This window comes from Equus quagga, chromosome 8 (genome assembly GCF_021613505.1).
Source record: "Equus quagga isolate Etosha38 chromosome 8, UCLA_HA_Equagga_1.0, whole genome shotgun sequence".
NCBI lineage: Eukaryota > Metazoa > Chordata > Mammalia > Perissodactyla > Equidae > Equus > Equus quagga.
This window is the reverse complement of record NC_060274.1, coordinates 75,906,218-75,926,788: the sequence shown is the minus strand read 5'-3', so window position 1 is coordinate 75,926,788 and position 20,571 is coordinate 75,906,218. Positions and strand designations below refer to the sequence as shown.

At 36.1% G+C, this 20,571-nt stretch overlaps 1 protein-coding gene across 1 annotated transcript in view; it reads right to left on the bottom strand.

Annotated features, from left to right (window-relative positions):
* HDAC9 (histone deacetylase 9) overlaps positions 1-20,571 on the bottom strand; it is a 654,335-nt gene that overhangs the window by 92,974 nt on the left and 540,790 nt on the right. Inside the window, exon 22 of the mRNA XM_046668931.1 lies at positions 8,112-8,230. Within this exon, the coding sequence (XP_046524887.1) occupies positions 8,112-8,230 (119 nt within the window). The remainder of the gene's footprint in view (positions 1-8,111; positions 8,231-20,571) is intronic.

The following is a 20,571-nucleotide window of genomic DNA, read 5'->3' as shown; positions in this document are numbered from 1 at the left end:
GATCCAAGAATACAGCAATACAAAAATACCAAAAAAGGGCGATTCATATATATTATCTCATTTAATCATACAAACGAAATGAGATCATGCAGAGGAGTACTGAGTATAGTGTCTAGCACAGAGTAAATGCTCCATAATTGCCACTAGGTATTATTGTTCTATCATCAATAACAACAACACTGCCAGAGTGAAATTAATGTTGCCTTTCCAGTCAAGAAAACAATCTTCAAGATGTTGAGTGATATTGTTGTGGTCATTCCAAGGGCCCAGGCCAAAATTATGACTCATCTACTGGACAAGCAGACTGTGCTTTCAACCTCAGGGCCACAGTGCCCTCCGCAGTCACTGATAGCATAGCCAATCAGATTGTCTTTGAGTAGAAAATCATCTTTTTGATTTAAATTTAACTCCTGAAGTATTGTTTGAAAACACCTTAAAATAATAACATTTTGTCCATCTATCACATGACTGTTAGCCCATTTTTCCCTTAAAGTCTGGATTAGACTTGAAGAATATTCGTATAGAACAATATCCTCCCTGCCAATTTTAACTGAAAGGGAAGGGGACTGATATACGAAATTTAAAACAGTAAAAAGAAGAAAGATTAGTTGTGTGGGTGTATGTGTTTGTGAGAGACAAGGGATATGGACTGTGGTTTGAGGTAGAGTTAAGGAAGATAGAAGGCATTTTCTTTAGCTGCCTTCCTCCATGTTTTTAAGTGCTACATAATGAAAAAGAAACAGAAGCCCAAAGTGACTGAAAAAGTCAGTGTATGCAATACCTATGCAGAAAAAGACGTGAAACAAAAACCTCGAAATAACTTAAAGGTCCATTAATAGGAAGATAGATAAAATACACTATGGTATATGTCCATAAGGGCCTAATATAGAGAAATTAAAAAGATATATAAATATCCATAAGTATACATCAAAATAAAGATATTAAAAGCAAGTTCCATAAATTACACGTACAGAACAACAATTTAATACTTACCTTTTGCTATATATGGTAAATTTAAAACCACACTCACTAAAATAATATTGTATTGTGTGTGTGTGTTTGTGTGTGTGCGCGCGCGTGTGTGCACGCAGTGGAAATACACAGATTATGACAGTGGCTAAGAGGGGAAGGGAATAAGACTTAGGAGCAGTGATTAAAGGGGAGTCCATATTCATCTGCAATTTTTATTTCTTTTATAAACAAAAGACTTGGAGCAAATGTAATAAAAATATTTAGCTATCGCCATTTCTAAACGGTGGAAATAATGAAGTTTGTTACATAATTCTTTGTATTATTCTTCATCTTTTAAATCATCCAACATTTAAAAAAAACATATTTTAAAATGGGTGCATTATTTTAAACAACATTTCTGAGTTCCCAGATTGCACCAGTTTATTCTAAAAGGATGATATATAAATATACAAATTCTTGATGTGAAGCTTAGTAATTATTCACAATGCCCGTGTGACTTCCAGTTACAAGACATGGAGATTAGCTTGCATTGTAAGACATAGCTGAAGTTTGTTTTACAGATAAGAAATCTTGGGAAAAACTGAACACTCAATTTCTTTTTATGTGCTTGTTTCAGGGGTAAACAATATATAACAAAATAACTATGCCAGGCATAATGTGAGAAGCAAATTAGCAAACAGAAACAAACTGACTATAGTTGTCTGAAAGTAAAGATTGTGTGTGTGTGTGTATACATTTGAAGTGAAAAGAATGTTTTTAAATACATAAAATAAAGGACACAGATAACAAAGGAAACAACTATATTGAAAAAAGCCACCAAAATGTGGGGGAAAGTCATGATATAATACATGCAATTGTATATTACTGCATCAAAGAACTAATTAAGCAGCAGGTCTGACATAAATCATCACCTCAAAACAATGATAAGAGTAACTGATCATTGGACATATTTACACAACAGTAAAGTGATATGAAAATAGCAATCATTTCTATTGGTGACAAGGTCACCTGTTTTACCCATAGTGCTGTGCTTTGTTGCCTACATTTATATTGGGAAGAAATACACTCCTAAATTCATACAGCTAATAAGGGGCAATATTAGTAAAAATAATGATGTACTTTTTTTCCATCCAAGTTCATGAGCCTCATGAATTCTATCCAAGGACTCCTGGGAGGTCTGCAGACTCAAGATTAAGAACTACTGAGACAGATATATGCCCACCATCCATTCATCTACCTCCACTTCCAAACTGCTGCTTAAATCTGCTGCAGGTGGGAAAAATTAGCTAGATAATCAAATACATTAGTTATATATGTAAAGAATTAAGCAGAATCTCGGCAAGGGTAAGAAGGCGGGTCCATACATTTATAAATGGGCTTTCTGAATCCACTTTTGCATTTCAGAAGTTCTTCTGTTTACTTTCTGATTCTTAATGGTGTTAGATAGTTTGATTACTAAAAAAGTATCACTGGATAATTTATTCTGCATCAGAATATTAATAATGGGAAAACCCAAGCATACCTCAATATACCAGAGAAATTGCACAGCTTTTAGGCAAGCAGGACCTGAGGTATCCTCATCACAAAATACTAACGCTTTATTTTCTTTTAAAAGCATTGCCATTTATTCCATTTGCCCCCAGACTTATTACAATGTAAAAATACATACGGACAGGGAAATATGAGATGTGGGCCCATCTCTTACTCACCTGACTTTTAACTGCATAGACATACGTTTTCTATTTACCTAGAATTCTGCATAGCTTCTGGGACTTCTGGCCATCCTCCTTCCATTTTGTTCAAATAAGAGTCTAAAATATCTTCCCACAAGTTACAACATTTATGATACCCAGACTTTTGTTTAACATTTAGAATTGTTGAAATGATATCAACAACAAAATTCAAAACTATTAACTCACAATGCTTAATCATTTACTTCTTATAATTATCATCTATTATTATCTCTCTACTCTCACACTTTTTTTGCTAATTAAGAAACTAACAATTACAAAATCAGTGAGGGACAAAGTTGAGATTTGAGCATAGAGCTTCTGACATCACAACGAGCTCTTCTGCACTCTCCTTTAAGTTTTCATGTCTATTTCAGGTTTACTATTTAAAGGATTCAGTCCCCCACTGTCCTGCTTTTCTGAATAGGGATAAACCATCTCAACATCCAGATTCTAGTAGGTGTGAACAGCAGGGACTCAGTGCTTTTGCCCAAGGCCCACTGTTACAAGGAAATCATGACTTTCCATTTAATCCTTACATTCTTTTCAATACTATTTCTATTAAAGACAAATATTGAACAAGTGACCATTGCCAGAAACACAGGTTTGCGTTAATTAAAATATGGGAGATATGAATATGTGGTCTAAGACCTAGAAAGAATTGGTGGTGATGGGGGTGATAGCAATAACAACAACAACAACAAATCATGAAATCCTAATTCAAGTAGTATCAAATATACCGGAAGAAAGAGTCTGACTTACTTAAAAGATCATGGGTTCATTTTAGCTTTACTTATTAAAATAAAAAAAGTTACTTAGACTATGTGCCAGGTCCAGCTTCTGAGGACACAGCACAGAAGTGTGTAAGAGAGGTTAATCTGATGGTGGCTGGATGGGAGAATAGTTTGAATAATCAATCCTGCACGATATTCCCCCAGTTTCCACCCTAATCTAAAAGAACCAAAACAGTTCAAGTTCAAAGTTGACCCTCCATGAAGTATTATTTAGTAGATGTCTTCTAGACATTCCTTTTCTCCACACCTGTTCGCTGTGGCCTGAAATTCTATTATGAGATGACAAAGCATTAACCCCACAATTACAGATAAATAATAGAAGATGCAACTGCCAAATAGAATGATCACATAGCTGAAATACACTCATCTGAAAAAAGTAAATCAGGTAATGAATAAAACATGCAAGTGAATGTGATCAAGTTTTTTATAAGTTTTGGTAACGGGGAGAAAATTAGAGACTTAGGACAGCAACGGACATTTCAAGGGAGGGGTAGAATCATCATTGAGAGAAGAACAAGAAAGAAAAAAAGAAGTCAACTTCACCAAACTTAGTTTTTAGTCAACTTAGTTCAGGCTTAGTCTGCCTTCAACTCTGTAGACAAGTAAAATGTGTAGGCAGAAGACATTTTGCACTGCACACCCTCGTATATGCACAGGGGAAGAAGCACACACATCCATCATTAGCAAATGAAGTAGACCAACATAGCATTATGTTTAACAAAGTTTATTTCTTGGCACTTATTTGTTGACTGGGTTAGTACTCAATTTCTTATAGACTTATTTTTGGAGGATTGACTAATCAAGGAGTTTTTACACTTCCCCAGGAATAACTCACAGCTAAGTATGAACTCATTTATACAGGTGGCTACCTCACGACAGTGTTCTTTCTTCTCAGACAGTTACAGGGGGATAAAAGGAATGAGATGATCATTAAAGAGGATAAACCATTCTATTAAGAAGAAGATGGTAATTCAAGAACCTAAGATAAGGTTATTTGGATTTTTCCCCAATGATTAGCTATTCTTTACTTGTCAAAATAACACGTGTATTTGTTGAGGGAAATGGTTGCCATCCCAAGGACCATAAAAATATTCCATGTTTATAAAAGGAACATATTTTTTAATCAGACATAGCTATCATCGCACAAGGACTTCTGCATTATCACAAAGAAAGGAAAATTCTTATTCACATGATAAAAGCAATTTGCACATACGAATTCACTACCTGAAGCCAATGAAAGTAGAGAATATATAAATGTGTTGGAAAGGAAGAAAAAAAATATTTTGTTGTAAAATGAATTTGAACTAAAGAACCTTCATTATGTTTTTTTAATGGTGACAACACTGTAAAGCCAGGGGGTGCTGCAATATGGTGAATCAATTTTATTCAATTTTATTGTTTGAACATAGCACTTAGTTGTCATGCCAACCATCTTAAACTGTAACCTGAAGACAATTAGATATGAATGAGAGTATTTAAAAAGTTAAACTGATAACTTCAGGTAAAGTTTCCAGCAGGGTTTAGGGCAGGGCACAAAGATACTATTCCTTTGAGCTTGGGCCTTAACCGTGGTGGTGAGTTGAAAGAACAGCAAAGATTTTAAATAATTACTTCAGATAATTTATTTAAAACTTCAGCACAAACAAATCTATTTTTGTTGTAGTCTCACAGCAGAGAACATTTAATATGTAAAGAAATGAGAGGAAAAGAGAGGAAGGAAGAATAGTACGAGCAAAGAATCAACTTTAATTTTAAATACCTCTATATTTGGGCTGAGACTTTTGTCATAATATCAACCAATTCTTAAAATAAAATGAGGTAGCTAATTACATGTTTTAAAACAAAGACAATACTAGTTGTTTTGACTTAATTTATCCTTACCTGTGAGATATATCAAACAAGATTATTATAAAAGACATATTCAATGTGCTAAAACAGTAACATTTTAGCATCTATAAAGATAGTACCCTCAAAGCCACTCTCTAAAATGCTGAACATTTTACCTGGGGCAGGGATGAGTTTTGCCAGAATGGGAAAACGTTAGGAGAGGAATTGATTCCTGTAATTTCTACCTATTTTTTACTTTAGGTGTTAGCACATTTCTACTCTGGTTTTGGGACTGCCCTCAAATAGAGGATGACTTATGGCATGGGACAGTGAAGGCCCAAAATTAATTACCTGTCCAGAACTTCCAGACCAAAGTAATATAATTGCATCTGCCAGGTGGTTAGAAAGAGAACAAAGAGACCCAGGAGTGAGCTCTTTGGGGAATAAGTGTACAGCAGTCTGGTAATCCTAACCTCTACCCAGTTAGTGTGGCTGCATCTCTAGAAAATAAAATAGCTGGCAAACTCAGGCCTAAGTGAGAAGATATACACAAACAGTCACCCAGATGTGATGCTCTGTTGCTTGTCAGTTTAGTATCATAGGATTAGTCAGTGTCTATCACTGACTGTGCGCATAGTGAAGGGTCTTGGGCACCAAAACAGCCTCTGCAGTGTGAATCCAAGTTCTCCATTCTCATGCATTTATAAACATTTTTCTCTTTAGTGGGAAAACAGCCAGTAAATGACATGTAATTTCATCTAACTACAAATTCAGGATAAGCACTTTGGTTTTAACTCCAATTATTTCAGATGGTAAAATAAGTTAGTTTTCTCATCTATGAAATATGTGAACTCCTTTAGATAGCCTCTACTACAATCTCTTTGGGTTCTAAGATTCCATTGTATATCTTTTCCTTATTAAACTGCAAACATTCAGAAAAGGGTCAATTATTAAATCACTTAAAATTTAAGTCTCTTTTTCTTAGGAAATAAGTCACTTAGTAAAGAAGCATATGGTCTGTTAAGTAGAAAAGACACAGAAGGGACGAAATAGATAAGAAGGGGTGAGAGCTTGGAGAGATTACAGACAAACTTATCCTGGGATAGAAAGCAATGAAGAACTTCCCCCAAAATGGGTACATACATAATACAACATAATGAGGGTCTTGCAGCACTGTACTGAAGCTAACAAGAGCTAGAAATGTTTCCTATGTCTGTTTTTTATGTCTATGACCAAAAGAAACCATGCTACTACTACTTTCTATTCTGCCTTCCAAGATAACATTTGAAATTTGAACTCGACTTGGCAAAAAGTGAACAAACAGGCAAACAAAAAAATTAGTTCCTTCCAGCTAGTTTTGAGAAATGGACTTGTTACAACTTGCCCCCTTGGCAGGGAGAAAGACCCAAGTATAGACATTCCTCCTTCCTGAGATTCTTGGATTTAATGGCAAGGAACACCTTTTCTAGAGTTCTGTCTTTGCTCCATATGTTTCCTATTGTTTGAGTTTATCTCAATTTGAGATACAAGCTTTTTTTTTTTCTTTATTTAGCCTACACTATTCACTAGTCTTGACCCAAATGAGGTTTATCTCCAGTGGCAAGAGTTCATTCTATTTGAATGGAGTTCCATGAAGAAAGAAAAAAGATCATAAAGACATTTGATATGACCAAACACCTCTCTATTTTACCAAAATTGTGAATTATCATGTTTTGTTTGTGTTTGTGGAGTTGCCTCTTTTAATATGTTTTCAATAGACAACAAGGCACTAAGAATGGTGGGTAAATGATAGATGGCCAAAATAGCTACTACCTAACAATGTTACTGGAACAATTAGAGTGCAGAAAACTCTCTCATATGAGAAGCCAACTAAAAACAAAGGTTGGCATAATGCTGGTTCTTTGGTTCTTTTCAGATTAATAGAATACACTTGTTCCAAACTCATCTCTCTCACTTGAAACTGTTTGGGTTGTCTTTGATCTGCTTGTTTTCAACTCCCCTAAAATACACAATAGTGGATCCTATTCTTTGTGAAACTTTACTTTTCTTCTTTTTTTATACACATCCAGAGTGCCATATATATTTGTATACGTGGACATACATATGCCTTGTTTTCGCACTCAGAGAGCACAGAAATTATTCTTAAAGAAAGCCTCTTTCTAGCCAGATTCTATTAGGTCATGTTATTCAAATACAAAATAACACACAAAATTCATTTGTTCATTTGGTATCTAGTTGCTAAGGAACATAGCCAGAAAGTTAATCTTTGCAACACAACAGACCAGTAGAGACCCTGAGCATTGCCCATAGGCATGTACAGAGCCTCTGAGCAAGGGGAACTACACTTTTGTATTCAAACTGGGAAAAGCATAGCATTATCGGGAAAATAGCTATTTATACCCCATGTACAATGGAATTAAAACAGTGACATCCATTCTCCTTGCAAAAAAACCAGTAGCTTTTCTAGACTCATAACCTCTCAAGTTGTTTAACATATCTTAAACAGAAGCCCTATCACTTCTGCCTTTAAATAGTAAAATGGGACTCCTGAAAAACATAAATGTTCTGAAATGTCCCATCAAGTACACCATAGAAAACAATTTAACTTTGTTTTTCTTAAAGGCCACTTTCCACACAGAGATGAATCTGACAGAGCAGTAAACGCCATCTGAATCATTCAAAGATCTCACTCAAGTTTATTAGACACATGTAAAAGATGCCGTCTATTTCAAAGACCTAAAAGATATTATGTCACAACATTGCATAAAGGCCTGAAAGATATACTTACATTTTGCTGTCACTTTGTACCCGCCCAGAGGAGGGGCGTGGCCTTCTAATGCATCAAATCCAGCAGAAACCAGGACCATGTCTGGATCAAACTCTTTGGCCACAGGCGTCACTACAGTCCTGCACAGTAAAAAGGCAACAAGTCACACGTAGGAATGGGGAATACCTTGAAATATTGCACAGTGAAAATGACTTGGCGCAACCTCAAGAACTTCCCAAGAATAAAGAAAAGGGGGAAAGAAACACTACTCTGAATGGATCCAAAACTTATCATTTCCTTAATACTGAATTACTGTTATCTTAGCATCCCAATTCAGTCTTTTTTCTTTCATCTTTTTTACTCCAAATTAAAAAATATATATATGCTCTGCAGGTACATTCTAAAGGCCGACGTATTACATGCACATCTGTGGCTGTTTTATCCCACTGCCTATAAAAAACTGCTTCTTCCAGGGGAGTGACTAATGTTTTACAGAGGAAAGCTGAAGCTTTAGTGAAAATCTGGCTAGCTCCAGTTAGTGAGAACTTGGTGTAGATTTGAACTATAAATTTCTTTTGGGAAAAAGTTGCTTTCCCAACTTTTTTTAAAAAACATTTTTAAATATTTGTCATGGTAGGGGGTGATTCTTGCAAAGGAAAAACATGAAATTCCTTTAATAGAATCCAGACTATAATGTTAAGTGAGTCCAAGGTCAGAGACACCAGGAATGTGGCAGCCGCATCCATGACAGCAACCCCTGCAGGCCCCACTCAGACACTTCAGCACTTACCTCTTCAACCTTCTCAGGCCTCCCTAACCTCTTTCTCCTCAGTGTGGATTTGAGAGAGAATGACTAATGGATACTAGTAGGATTTATAAAATCAAATTTTTTTTAAATGTAGGCTTCAAGACCAGTGTGCAATCATTAAAATTCAAATTTTCAAAGACTACATAATGACATGGGGAAATGGCATACTATAGTGAATTTAAAAAGCAGTAAGTTCTCTATTGTGTGTTTAGGAGAAATAACTAAATCAAATATTAAAATAGTTATCCTTGAGTAATGACATACATGTTTAAAAAATGTTTTTAATGTTTGATAATTTCCCCAATGTTCTGCAACAACCACATATTAGTTTTACACTTAAAAATGTTTTGCATATAAACAAGAAGTTGTTGAAGTTATAAAATAAAAAATACTTGTTTGAAACTTACCTAGATAGAGATATAAATCAAGGAAATGTTTTCCATAACTCCATTACTGTCGTAGAGGTACAAAAGTTCAATCCTTCAAATTCATAAATGTACATGTAAGTGACTTCCATGGTAGTCCTTCCAATAATTGGAAATCCATTTACATCTGAATTGGCTCATTAGTGAAACTAAGTGGAAACCTAATTTTGTTGACTGTGTGCAATTTCATTATTTTATTCTTCAATAAAATTAAGAATCTCTAATACAGCTACATTATCAGGGAAAGTATCTTCAATTCTTTTCTTCCTAATAATATCAACTCTTACATTATAATTTTCATAAAAGTGTCACATATTATCAATTCACTACTTTTCATTAGTGAAATAGCCATGTGATGTATGTTGTTGGGATATTAGATATTGGAATAAGTTGTCTCAAGGAATCAAGAATGTTTTATCAAGGTACTCCATCTACTCAGTTTGATTAACCCTATGTACTCACTTAGAGAACAGACAATACTCTTAGGAAAATACGTTGGTGATGATTGAACAAGGTTGTCTGTCCAGTCATATGCATCATAGTAACAAATTTTCCATCTCCTTTCCCTCTGTTTGGAAGGTTTCTCCCCCTCCTCTTCTTTTCTCCCCAATTTATTCTTGTAAGAGCAATTGAAGGGTAAACATCCTTCAAGGCACAGCTCACTTACTGTCTTCTCCAAAAAGCTTCTCTCTATAATAAAATGATGAAACTAAGACCCCGTAGATCTCTTTATCGTGGCAATTATTGTAGCATGTACATGGAGTGTTTTTCCTCTTCCATTTATGCAAGTCTAGACTGATTTTTATTCAAAAGATCTTTCATGTCTGAAAGATTGAAAAACACATCTGAGAGTATTAAAAATCTGGCTAGCTCCAGTTAGTGAGAACTTGGTGTAGATTTGAACTATAAATTTCTTTATAGAGAGTATTAAGTGGGAAAAACAATGTAATTTTTCTTAAATAGAAGAAATCCTCAAAGACATTCATTTAAAATTTTATCTGAAGAATTGAGTTCTCCAGTTAAAGACAGCAAACAAAGCATATGTGTTTGTGCCTCTTCTTTCCTAATGTCCCACTGAAAGGAAAGTATAAGAATATACACATGAACTCATAATAGATATCAGGTAAATGCACACAAATAACTTTAGACGTGTGTGTATGCATGGGTTAGTATGTATTTCCTAGAAGCAATGACAGCCCAGTAGCAAAGAGCACAGTTAGTGCACAGATCTTGTTTTTCTAATATCAATCTCCAATACAGGGATCCAGGGATCCGTGGAGAAGTGATTGATTCCAGAACTGGGTCAGGGAAAGTACAAGATATTTCTGGAATATCTTATAGTGACAGGAAACAATGAAATGCTCAAAAAGGGATGGGGACATGTTGATAGGGCATATGAACCAGAGTGAAAGAGCTCTCTCCCAACAGCTAAAGCTGGGACAATTTGAATAACAAAATAAATAATAACAGTATTGGATTATATTCCATAGAGTTAAATAAGTATCCATAAATCCACACAGAGATTAAAAATAAGAGAATAAATAGAGAAAAGAATAAACAGCTGTGCCTTACAGAAAAATTTCAACTAATAAATATAGAAGAATTGAGGGAAATAGAAAATCACCATTTGAACAAGACAGAAATAATTGATGCAGGAAAGATATATGGAGGGATGCAGAAATTAGTAGTCAAAAGCTTGAGAAGAAACATGATATCTGCATAATCCAAAAGTAACTTGCCCATGATTATTATGAAGGAAAAAAGTGGAAACTTTACAATGAGGAAAGCTGCAGACACCACATTACTAAAGTGATGAAGGTTGACATCTCTAGTGATGAGACATATCAACATCAATACTTCTTGATCTGATACACTGAGAAAGGCAGATCAGTTCTACAGCATTCTTGCTAAAAATATATACCCTCAAATCTAATAATGAGAAAACATCAGACAAACCTAAATTGAGGGACATTTGACAAAATAACTGACCAGTACACTTTAAAAGTCATGGCCAGGAAAGACTAAGGGATGCTATTGATTGGAAAAGACTAAGGAGACATGGCATCTGAATGCAATGTGAGGCTCTGGACTGGATCCTGAAACAGAAAAAGACATTGGTGGAAAAACTGCAGTCCCATATAAAATCTGTAGTTTAGCTAACAGTATTGTACAAATACTAATTTCTTAATTTTGACAATTCTACTATGGTTATGTAAGTTTTTAATATTAGGGAGAGCTGGATGTAGGGCACACAGGAATTCTATGATATTCTTACAACTTTCTGTAAGTCCAATAGTATTTCAAAGTAAAATGCTACCAAATGTCAGAATACCAAAAAAGGAATAAATGTATAACAACAAAAGACAATGGGAGAGTTGTCAACGAGCAGAGATACTTAACAAATTTCCTGAAGAGGGAAATTGACTGGGTGCATACTGAAAAAATGAAACAAAAAAAGAAAGCTACCACCCTGAACATGCTCTCATGGGACCACAGAAGAGATGGAGGACACTCCACCTAATAGAACCCCAATGAAGGAAAGCATAGTGAAGGAAAAGAGAGGACTAAAACCAAGAAATTAAAGAAATGTTAGTTTGTTAAGAAGACCAAGACGACATCCCAACACTTTTATTATCTTTCCTCCATGCCAGCAACCAGTGTTTAATCCCAGGCAGAACATTCAGATGACTCTTTTTAAAGAAAAGGATGTGTCGGAGAAAGCCAAGGTTTCTAGTATGGATACTGTTGCCCTAAAATAGTCTTCCTTATTTTGTCATTTAGGGAGATTCAGAGAGCATGAGCCATCTTTTGGAACACTAACCCCAAAGTAGAGTTTGGTAGTCCACACACTCTATCCCACACTGGCTGACAAAGAGCTCCCAATTGACCCTTTTACACAACCACAGGGAAAACCGACACGTTACTACTTTCATAAACATCAACGGCAAAGCAGGAATTTCCTGGCATATAAAGAGACCCAGTAGCATGAAGAAAAAAAGTGATTAAAATAAACATAAATATAAGCAACTCTGGACAAAACAAGAGAAATAATAATCTCAAAGAGATTCAAGAACATATTTTATCTTTAAAACACAGACATGCTGTTATGAAAAAAAAATCAAGGAAAGCACTTAAATATAAAAACCACAATTGCAAAAATTAATAGAAGGTCTGAAAAAATAAAGTTGAAGTAATCTCTCATAAGAAGAGGCAAATAGATAAAATATATAATAACTCGGAAAATATGAGACATAAAGGATCAATGCAGAAGTCTTATATTTGAAGGATAGGCTCCCTGAGAATGCTGAGAAAGAGAGGGGAGGACATTTTCAACTAATAACAGAAGATAAATTTTAGGAACTGAAAAATAACTCAAGTCTATAGATTTGCTAAGTCCAACCAGTGCAAAGCTCTATGCATAAAAACATATACATACTTAGACATATTCTCATGAAAATTCAAACCCTGAGGGATCCTTTAAAAAGAAAAAAGGTCATCCTCAAGAGACAGAATGAGACTGACATCAAAGTCCTAATCAGAAACACTGAATGTCCTTATATTCTGAGAGAAAATTATTTTTAAACTTTATTCCTACTTCCAGCCATTATATACTAGTATTCAAGTATGTTACTTAAATAAAAATACTTTAAGATGTGTAAGGACTTAGAAATTTAATTCCAAAGTAACCTTTCTGAGTAATTTAATTGGGAATGTACTTCTGCAATGCAAGAAAGTAAACCAAAGAAATACAGAGATGTAGGAAAAAAGTAGTGGATATATGGGACCAGCCTGGTGGCGCAGCAGTTAAGTTCACATGTTCTGCTTCAGTGGCCTCGGGTTCACTGGTTTGGATCCTGGGTGTAGACCTACGCACTGCTTGTCAAGCCATGCTGTGGCAGGGGTCCCACATATAAAATAGAGGAAGATGGGCAGAGATGTTAGCTCAGAAACAATCTTCCTCAGCAAAAAGAGGAGGATTGGTGGCAGATGTGAGCTCAGGACTAGTTTTCCTCAAAAAAAAAAAAGTAGTGGATATATCATAGGAGAATGATCAATGATAACTTGTACATATATTTCTTTGCTAGAAACAAATGATGGAAGCAATAATAATGGCACATATGGTTTTTCATCTTCACCTGACCACTGGAGATTCTGTCAGGTTCTTGAAGAGCAACCCTCCTCCTTCTTCCCTTCATGTCCTCTCAGGTGAGACTCATGCTAGAGAGAGTAATTGAGCTTATAAAAATAAAAGGAGATAAAAATACTACTACCACTACTAATAAGGGGAGACATAGATCATGTGACCAGACGCTGAACAGAGCAAGGAGAAAAGAATCCCATTCTGGATTTCTTTACATGAAATGTGATTCTGATTCATAACCTCCTCAGTTAGAATGAGATCTCTGGATTTATTCCATCTCTAGTCAATGGCCAAAGAACTGGTTGCACTGACATTGACTCATGTGTTGTGCTTAAGCTGAACCACACTACTGATTTCCCTTGACTCAACTCGGTGTGTGCTGAGTGAACAGTATATGATGCTACCCCCTCATTTGTCATGCTCAGTGCAAGGAAGAACTGCTCTGGCTTTAAGGAAAACAAAAGGCTTGGTTCCTCAGCCTTCAACTTAAATTTTAAAGCATTTCAAATCATTTTAACCTATAGAATTTCTCAATAATATTTTTTTATTCATTCATAAATCATTTATTGAGCCCGTATTGTGTGAGAGGTACCGGAATTGTGCCAGGATTCAAAGATACAAATAAGTTGTAGCTCTGCCCTCAAGGGGTTCACACCTTAGAAGGAAAAGCAGGTGGAAACATGTCTTTGCAGTATGGTACGGTACAAATTCAGGCACAAACAATGTACCAGGAGACAGACAGGAGTGGGCAGCCAATAGGGATGAAGACAGTATGAAGAAAGTCCACCAGAAGAGGAAACATGAAAAGTGAATTTGGACATTAGTTTAAGAGGTTGCCAGGAAGAAAAAGTGGTGAGGACAGTTCAGGCAGATGGACTAGCAAGGGCAAAGTCACGGACATTTGAAAGGGCATGGAGGCTTGTGACAAATAGTTTGCTGTGACTGAAGCATATGGTGCATATGGGGTCGCAATAGTAGAGGAGCCTCTAAAGACATGCAGACCCCAAGCCCTACGTGTCTGAAACCAAACAAGAAGCGCCTGATGTTGAGGAAGCCAGGGCCTAGGGGATAGTGGTGGCCAGTGTTTCAAGAACTGGAGAGCGGATACTAGTATAAATGCATCACAAAGATCATCCCATTCACTTTCTTCACTTGACAAATCTTTAACAACCACCTGCTATGTGCCATGCACTGTTGTAGGCCAGGGTTACTAGCAAACAAAGTCCCCAATCTCTTGTCTTCATGGAGTTTACATTCTAATAGAGAAGAAAGTGTATAAATAAACAAGCAAGTGTGTTATAAGGAATAAGGTGAAAAATGTAATAAAGCCATGGGAGGTGGTGCACGTTTAGATATGGGTACACAGAGAAGGCTGCTCTGAGGTGGTGATAGTGGAAGAGAGAACCACACTGTATGAAAAGAGGAGGTAGGTTAAGTGAATGATGGAGGAAGAGCACTGACCTGTGGGAATAGCAAGTGCACTGTATCTGATGTGGGAGAGTCTTTGATGTATTCAGGGCAACAAGAGGAGGTCACTGGAGCTGACACAAAGTGAATGAAAGTAAAGATGGTTGAAAATGGGACCAGAAAGGTGGCATAAAGCCAGTTCACGTAGGGCCTCATAAGCCATTCTGAGGACTTCGGATTTCATTCTGAATGAGTATGGAAACTGGAAGGTTTTGGGTAGGCAGTAACACGATCCGATTTATATCATTTCTGTTCTCATCAATTAAGCTAAGTATTTAAAAGTGTCCTTTAGAATTATGAGGTCTTTTTGACCTCTGAGACAGCAGATTCTGATCCCCTGTATAATTTATAATGGCATATTATAATCATGTAAATATGAATTATAGGTGAAAATCCAACCCTACATTTTTCTTTATAGTTTAATTGTAGGTCATTGCTTAAAAGCATCAGATTATAAAATTACACATTTTCGAATGGTATAAGGATGTCTGTTCTTTTTAGATTGTTCTTACAAAAACAAAAGTGCACATTACAGTGTGCACACTTTTCATCCATCTGCATGTGTTTGTGCATAAAGTGAAGGATGCTCCCAAGGAAACTCCATGACAATTCATGCTTGGACAAGTGGCAAAGGCAGCACATCAAAGAGTGGCTGCTAAACAGATTTCAGGCAGCAGCTGTGGCTGCTGGCATTTCAGAATGTCTCCCAGCACCTCACTCACCACTGGACCAGTCACATTCTGAGGAAGCAGCAAAGGAAGGAATACCCTGGGTATCTATGGAAGAAGGCCACCCCTGGGAGCTCTAAGCACACCAGTATAACTGGTGTTCTCAACCAGCTCCTCCAGCCCTGACCTGAGTAAGTCCTGCTCTTCTTTCTTAACTTTCACCCTCCATCTTGTCACACATCCAAAACACACATACACAGACATCATCCCTTGCTCTCTTTCACACTTGTGTCCCATCCATCTGGAAATCCCGTTGTCTACACTTTCAAACTATATCCAGAAACTCACCACATCTCAACACCTCCTTTGTCATCACCCCGGCCTGTGCCAACACCTCTTACCTGGATAGCAGCTACAGCCTCCTAAGAGGTACTGCTATTACCTCTTTTATCCCCTGCACTCTATTGTCAATATAACAACCAGGTTGATATGTTTAATTAGATCCCCATCCTTTTTCTCAGGGTAAAAGTAAAGGTTTTTTAAATGACTCATAAGTCTCTGCACAATTAGGCTGTCCCCCATCTCTCTGATCCCATCTCTTACCACTTTCTACTGGGACCCTGGTCACACATATGCCAGACGTATTTGTCTTGACAAAGACACACTCTGGCCATCAGAATTTTATACTGGCTATTCCCTCTGCCTGGAGTGCTCTGTCCCAGATGACTAACTCCTCACCTCATTCAAATCTTTGCTCATATAGTATTTTCTCAGTAAGACCTTTCCCTAAGGCCCTTTCCTTCACCTACACCCACTGTCACTCCCTAACTCTTTTATTCTGCATTTTTTTCCTAACACTTATCTTTCGAAGTGATACACGTTTAACTTATTTATTATACTCTTTATCTTATTGTCTGGCTCTCCCCAGTGGATGCAAGCTCCGCAAGGTAAGAAATTGTTTGCCTCTTTGTTCGCAGATGTTTCCCCAGCACCTAGAAGAGTGCCTCATACATGGTGGAGACTCAGTAAATAGTTGTTGAAAGATAACCTCTCTGATTTTTTATGTTCTCACCTTAGGTTTTCTTAGTCTCTCACTCTTCCCCAGCTTCTGCACATTTCATAAATATATACTCATGTGGGGTTTCCCCAAAAGATTTCCAAAAATGGAACCAAATTCTGCAACATTTTCCACTGCAAGCCATCTTGAAACTGAATTCTCTGGCTTCAGTGTACAATTGTAGTGGAGTAGAAAGATCGATGGACTCCAACTCAAGACATTTGGTTTCTGTTCCTGACACTGCTCCCAATTGTGTGACCTACATAAATTGTCTTTCCTTGACTATTAGTTTCCTCAACTATAAAAGGCGGGGGGGCACTTAGAGACTACGTATATGGTCTCTAAAGTCACATGCAGCTCTCACATTCTATGATTTTTTTTATGTCTCAGAGCTACCACATCAAAGGGACACTTTCTTCCCCCCCCCTTCTTATTCTTTTTCTTGCATTTGATAAGAAAAACCATTGCCTGGGTGGAGGGTGGGGTAATTAGGTGAAGGTGATCAAAAGGTACAAACTTCCAGTTATAAAATAAATAAGTTCTGGGGATGTAATGCACAGTATAGTAACTATACTGTATGTATTGTCTACACATATACCACATATACTGAATATATATATCTAGTCCAAAAAGTTTATTCTTTCAATTAGAGTTTTAAATATGAAATTTAGTAAGTTTAAATTGCTTTAGTACATTAAAATGCTAACACTAATTTTAGAACTCTGTTATTAAAAAAGAACGAATACTTTAAGGGACTAAGGGACTTTCCTTGCCTAAGATGTGTCATATAGCCAGTAATAGTTCTGACTAATGCAGAGATATTACTCAATGTGTCTCTGAGCTGAGAGTTGGGAGAAAAATCTTTCTCAACAGTAGCTCTTCTTGGCTTTGGGACATTGTCAGCAAACATCATATATATACTATGATGCTGGCTTCCTAGGCAAAATCCTACACTTAAGCATAGCAACCTGGGAAAAATTACAAGATTGTTAGTCTATCAAAATGGATAAAGTGTTTCTTATTTAATTACCATATAAAAACACAGTTGTAATAGAATTAATAAATTTTGCTTTTGTTGAACACTACACAGAAATTCGACTTAGAAAAATTAACAGACCAGAATTAGGAAACTCTGAGACGTGCTTAGTTTGGAGTTTCTAGAAGTCATTTAAGAGTTAATATTAAAATTTTATTGAAATGAACATTATTTTGCTTTGAAATATAGAATGAAATGTATATATGTTTATATATGCCCCTTCCCAGTCATTATTTTATGAAAGTATTTAAATACCATGTATTTTAACATGCCAAAATGTGGCTATAATTTTGCAACAGCGGTTTTCAAGAAATATTTTATTATGATTCCAATGTGGGTCCAGTAACTTACAGATGGTCTTATGTCTTTAGTTTCATAAGTATTGCTAAATCAGTTCTTCCAATTTGTAAAGGTTAAGGCTGAAAAGGAACAGTTTCTATGCCACTATCCAATTAACAAAGGGCTGTGTCATAGGTAACCAATACTAAGCCAAAACAGAAAGGACTAGAATCTTCTCCAGGGTAATGCACTGGAACCATTGATTCCTTCTTGAACACCTTCAAAATTGCCCACATAGAATGTTTTTCCTTATGGTTACAGTGGACACTTATGGAGATGCTAGTTCCACAGCAGACCTTAAGCTCTAGCTTCACTTACACCTACCTTATTACTCCTCCCTCCCTCTGTTCTTTCCTCCACTCTCCCTTCTTTCCTCCCTTCCTTCCTTCTTTTCTTTGCTTTATTTCTTTTTAATTTTCTCTCTTTTTTAGACCAATTGATTCTTAAAGGACATGAAAATTTAAGAAGATTTTGAAAAAATTTTACACACAGCAGACCACAAATTTATAAACTTTGCTTCCTTAGGAGAAGACCAACTGGATAACTGAGGAAGAAAGTACATTTAAAGAAGAACACAACCCATATATTGGGGCAAGAGAGGCAGAACTAGTCCCTACAACACGTATCTTTCCAAATCTCTGTTTACTTTCATTTCTATAGCAACCTGGAGGTTGTAAAACATTGCCATAATGAGTGGAAAATAGAACACAAATGACAGCAAAATGTTCTTATAACTCGAATAGTAGAGAATTGTTTAGAGAATTTGGAAAGGCTGATTTTTTTTTAATGGACTCATAGCAGGAAAAATGTCTACTAAGTCAACAGTAAATTTCCCCTCCAGAGGGACAGTAAGATGCTCATGACACGTGCACTTTGGAAACTTAATTATGTGCCCATTTCTTGTTATTACTTTCTTTATCCAAAAAAATCCCTAAAGAGATTTTACTACCATCAAATCAGTCATAGGGATTTCTCTGCTTTCGGTGGGGTGCAATGTGGAGCTTAGTACACATATTGCATTTCCCATCACCCTATGAGCACAGAATATTCTTTTTGTAAAGTTTCAAATGGGCCTCTCTTTGGTCTTTGCACAAGTGATTGCATTCCATAAAATATTATTGCATAAAGCCAAAGGACCCTGGCTAAAAATTAAACTCAGTATTCCAATAAAATCCAATCTAGAATATATATATATACACACATACACACTACACGTTAAAGAGAATGTTAGCCTTTATATTTCTTCTCAAAAGAAGAGAAAATAGAGCTTTGTAGGCATAAAAAGAAGGAAAAAGAAAGGTCAAACTTTACTGTAAGTAAATGTTCTGTGGTTTATAGAATTCACAAAACAAATTACAGCATGACATCCTTTTCAAGGAACTGTTTGTGTCTTCGGAAAAAGTGTGTATTATTTTTGGTGAACTCTACCTTTTGATGTGGCCTTTCTGAGGGAGGCAGCATCATCAAGATTTTTTTTTCTTTTAATTGCGTAACAATATGAGATGAACAAGACAAAAGGCAAACTCATTTAGTAATTTGAATCCCTGAGGCATAGCCAGAAAGAGACTGAGAAGGAAGGAAGACCTTGGGAACTGAATGGAGCTCTGAAGTGCAGAGTCGGGTATCTCCTCAATCAGGAGACTCATCCAAGATCAAGGAGTTTTAATTTTATTCATGTCTAAAATGACAGGAGAGTAGGATTAATCCTAAAGCTAAAGAAATAGTTCATTTATGTTGGAGGCAAGCTAACTCTTTTCTTCGAGCAGCAACAATAAAATTATCAACCATTTTGACAGCGTACCATATGCCAGGCATGGAGTTAGACAGTTTGTACATTATCTCTAATGCTGTAATACCTACAACATACCTAAAATTATGTGTTTTGATCTCCCATTTTATAGATAATTAAGCTGAGACTCAGTGAAGTTAAAAACAAAATTGCGAAGTTCATGCAGCAAGTAACTGGCATAAATTGGGATTCAAATCCAAGATTTGTCTGAATCCAAAGACTGTGTTCTCAGAAATGACAATTTCATTGTCTTTTCACTGCATTTTTGGATGAAAAATCAATGTTTCTAAATGCTATGATTCTATGAGGTAATGAAGACATATCATGTGTATCAAATAAATGACTTCAATTTTCTGTGAGTTAGAAAGGAAGCATTAACTGCTATGCTCCACTTTACAGAACATGGTAGTAATGAGACTGGCTGTGAACATTATTCAGCAGCAACTTATTTCCAGGCACAATTCCAACCACAATGTTCATTCCACTAATAAGTATGGACTTTTCATGGTGGCTGGATAGAGTAATTGATATTTACTATTTTATTATTATGACAAAAATATAACATACCAGCAATGAGTTAGTGACACTATGGGTTATCAGTTGGATTAGCATGAAAACAATTTCTAAGTACACTCAAACATTTCAGATAAGTGGAGAAATACACTGATCATCCATTTTTCCAAAGATCCAAATACCTGGTTCCATGTACACATATAACTAGCTATCTGACTGATTATTTTCATTTTTTAAA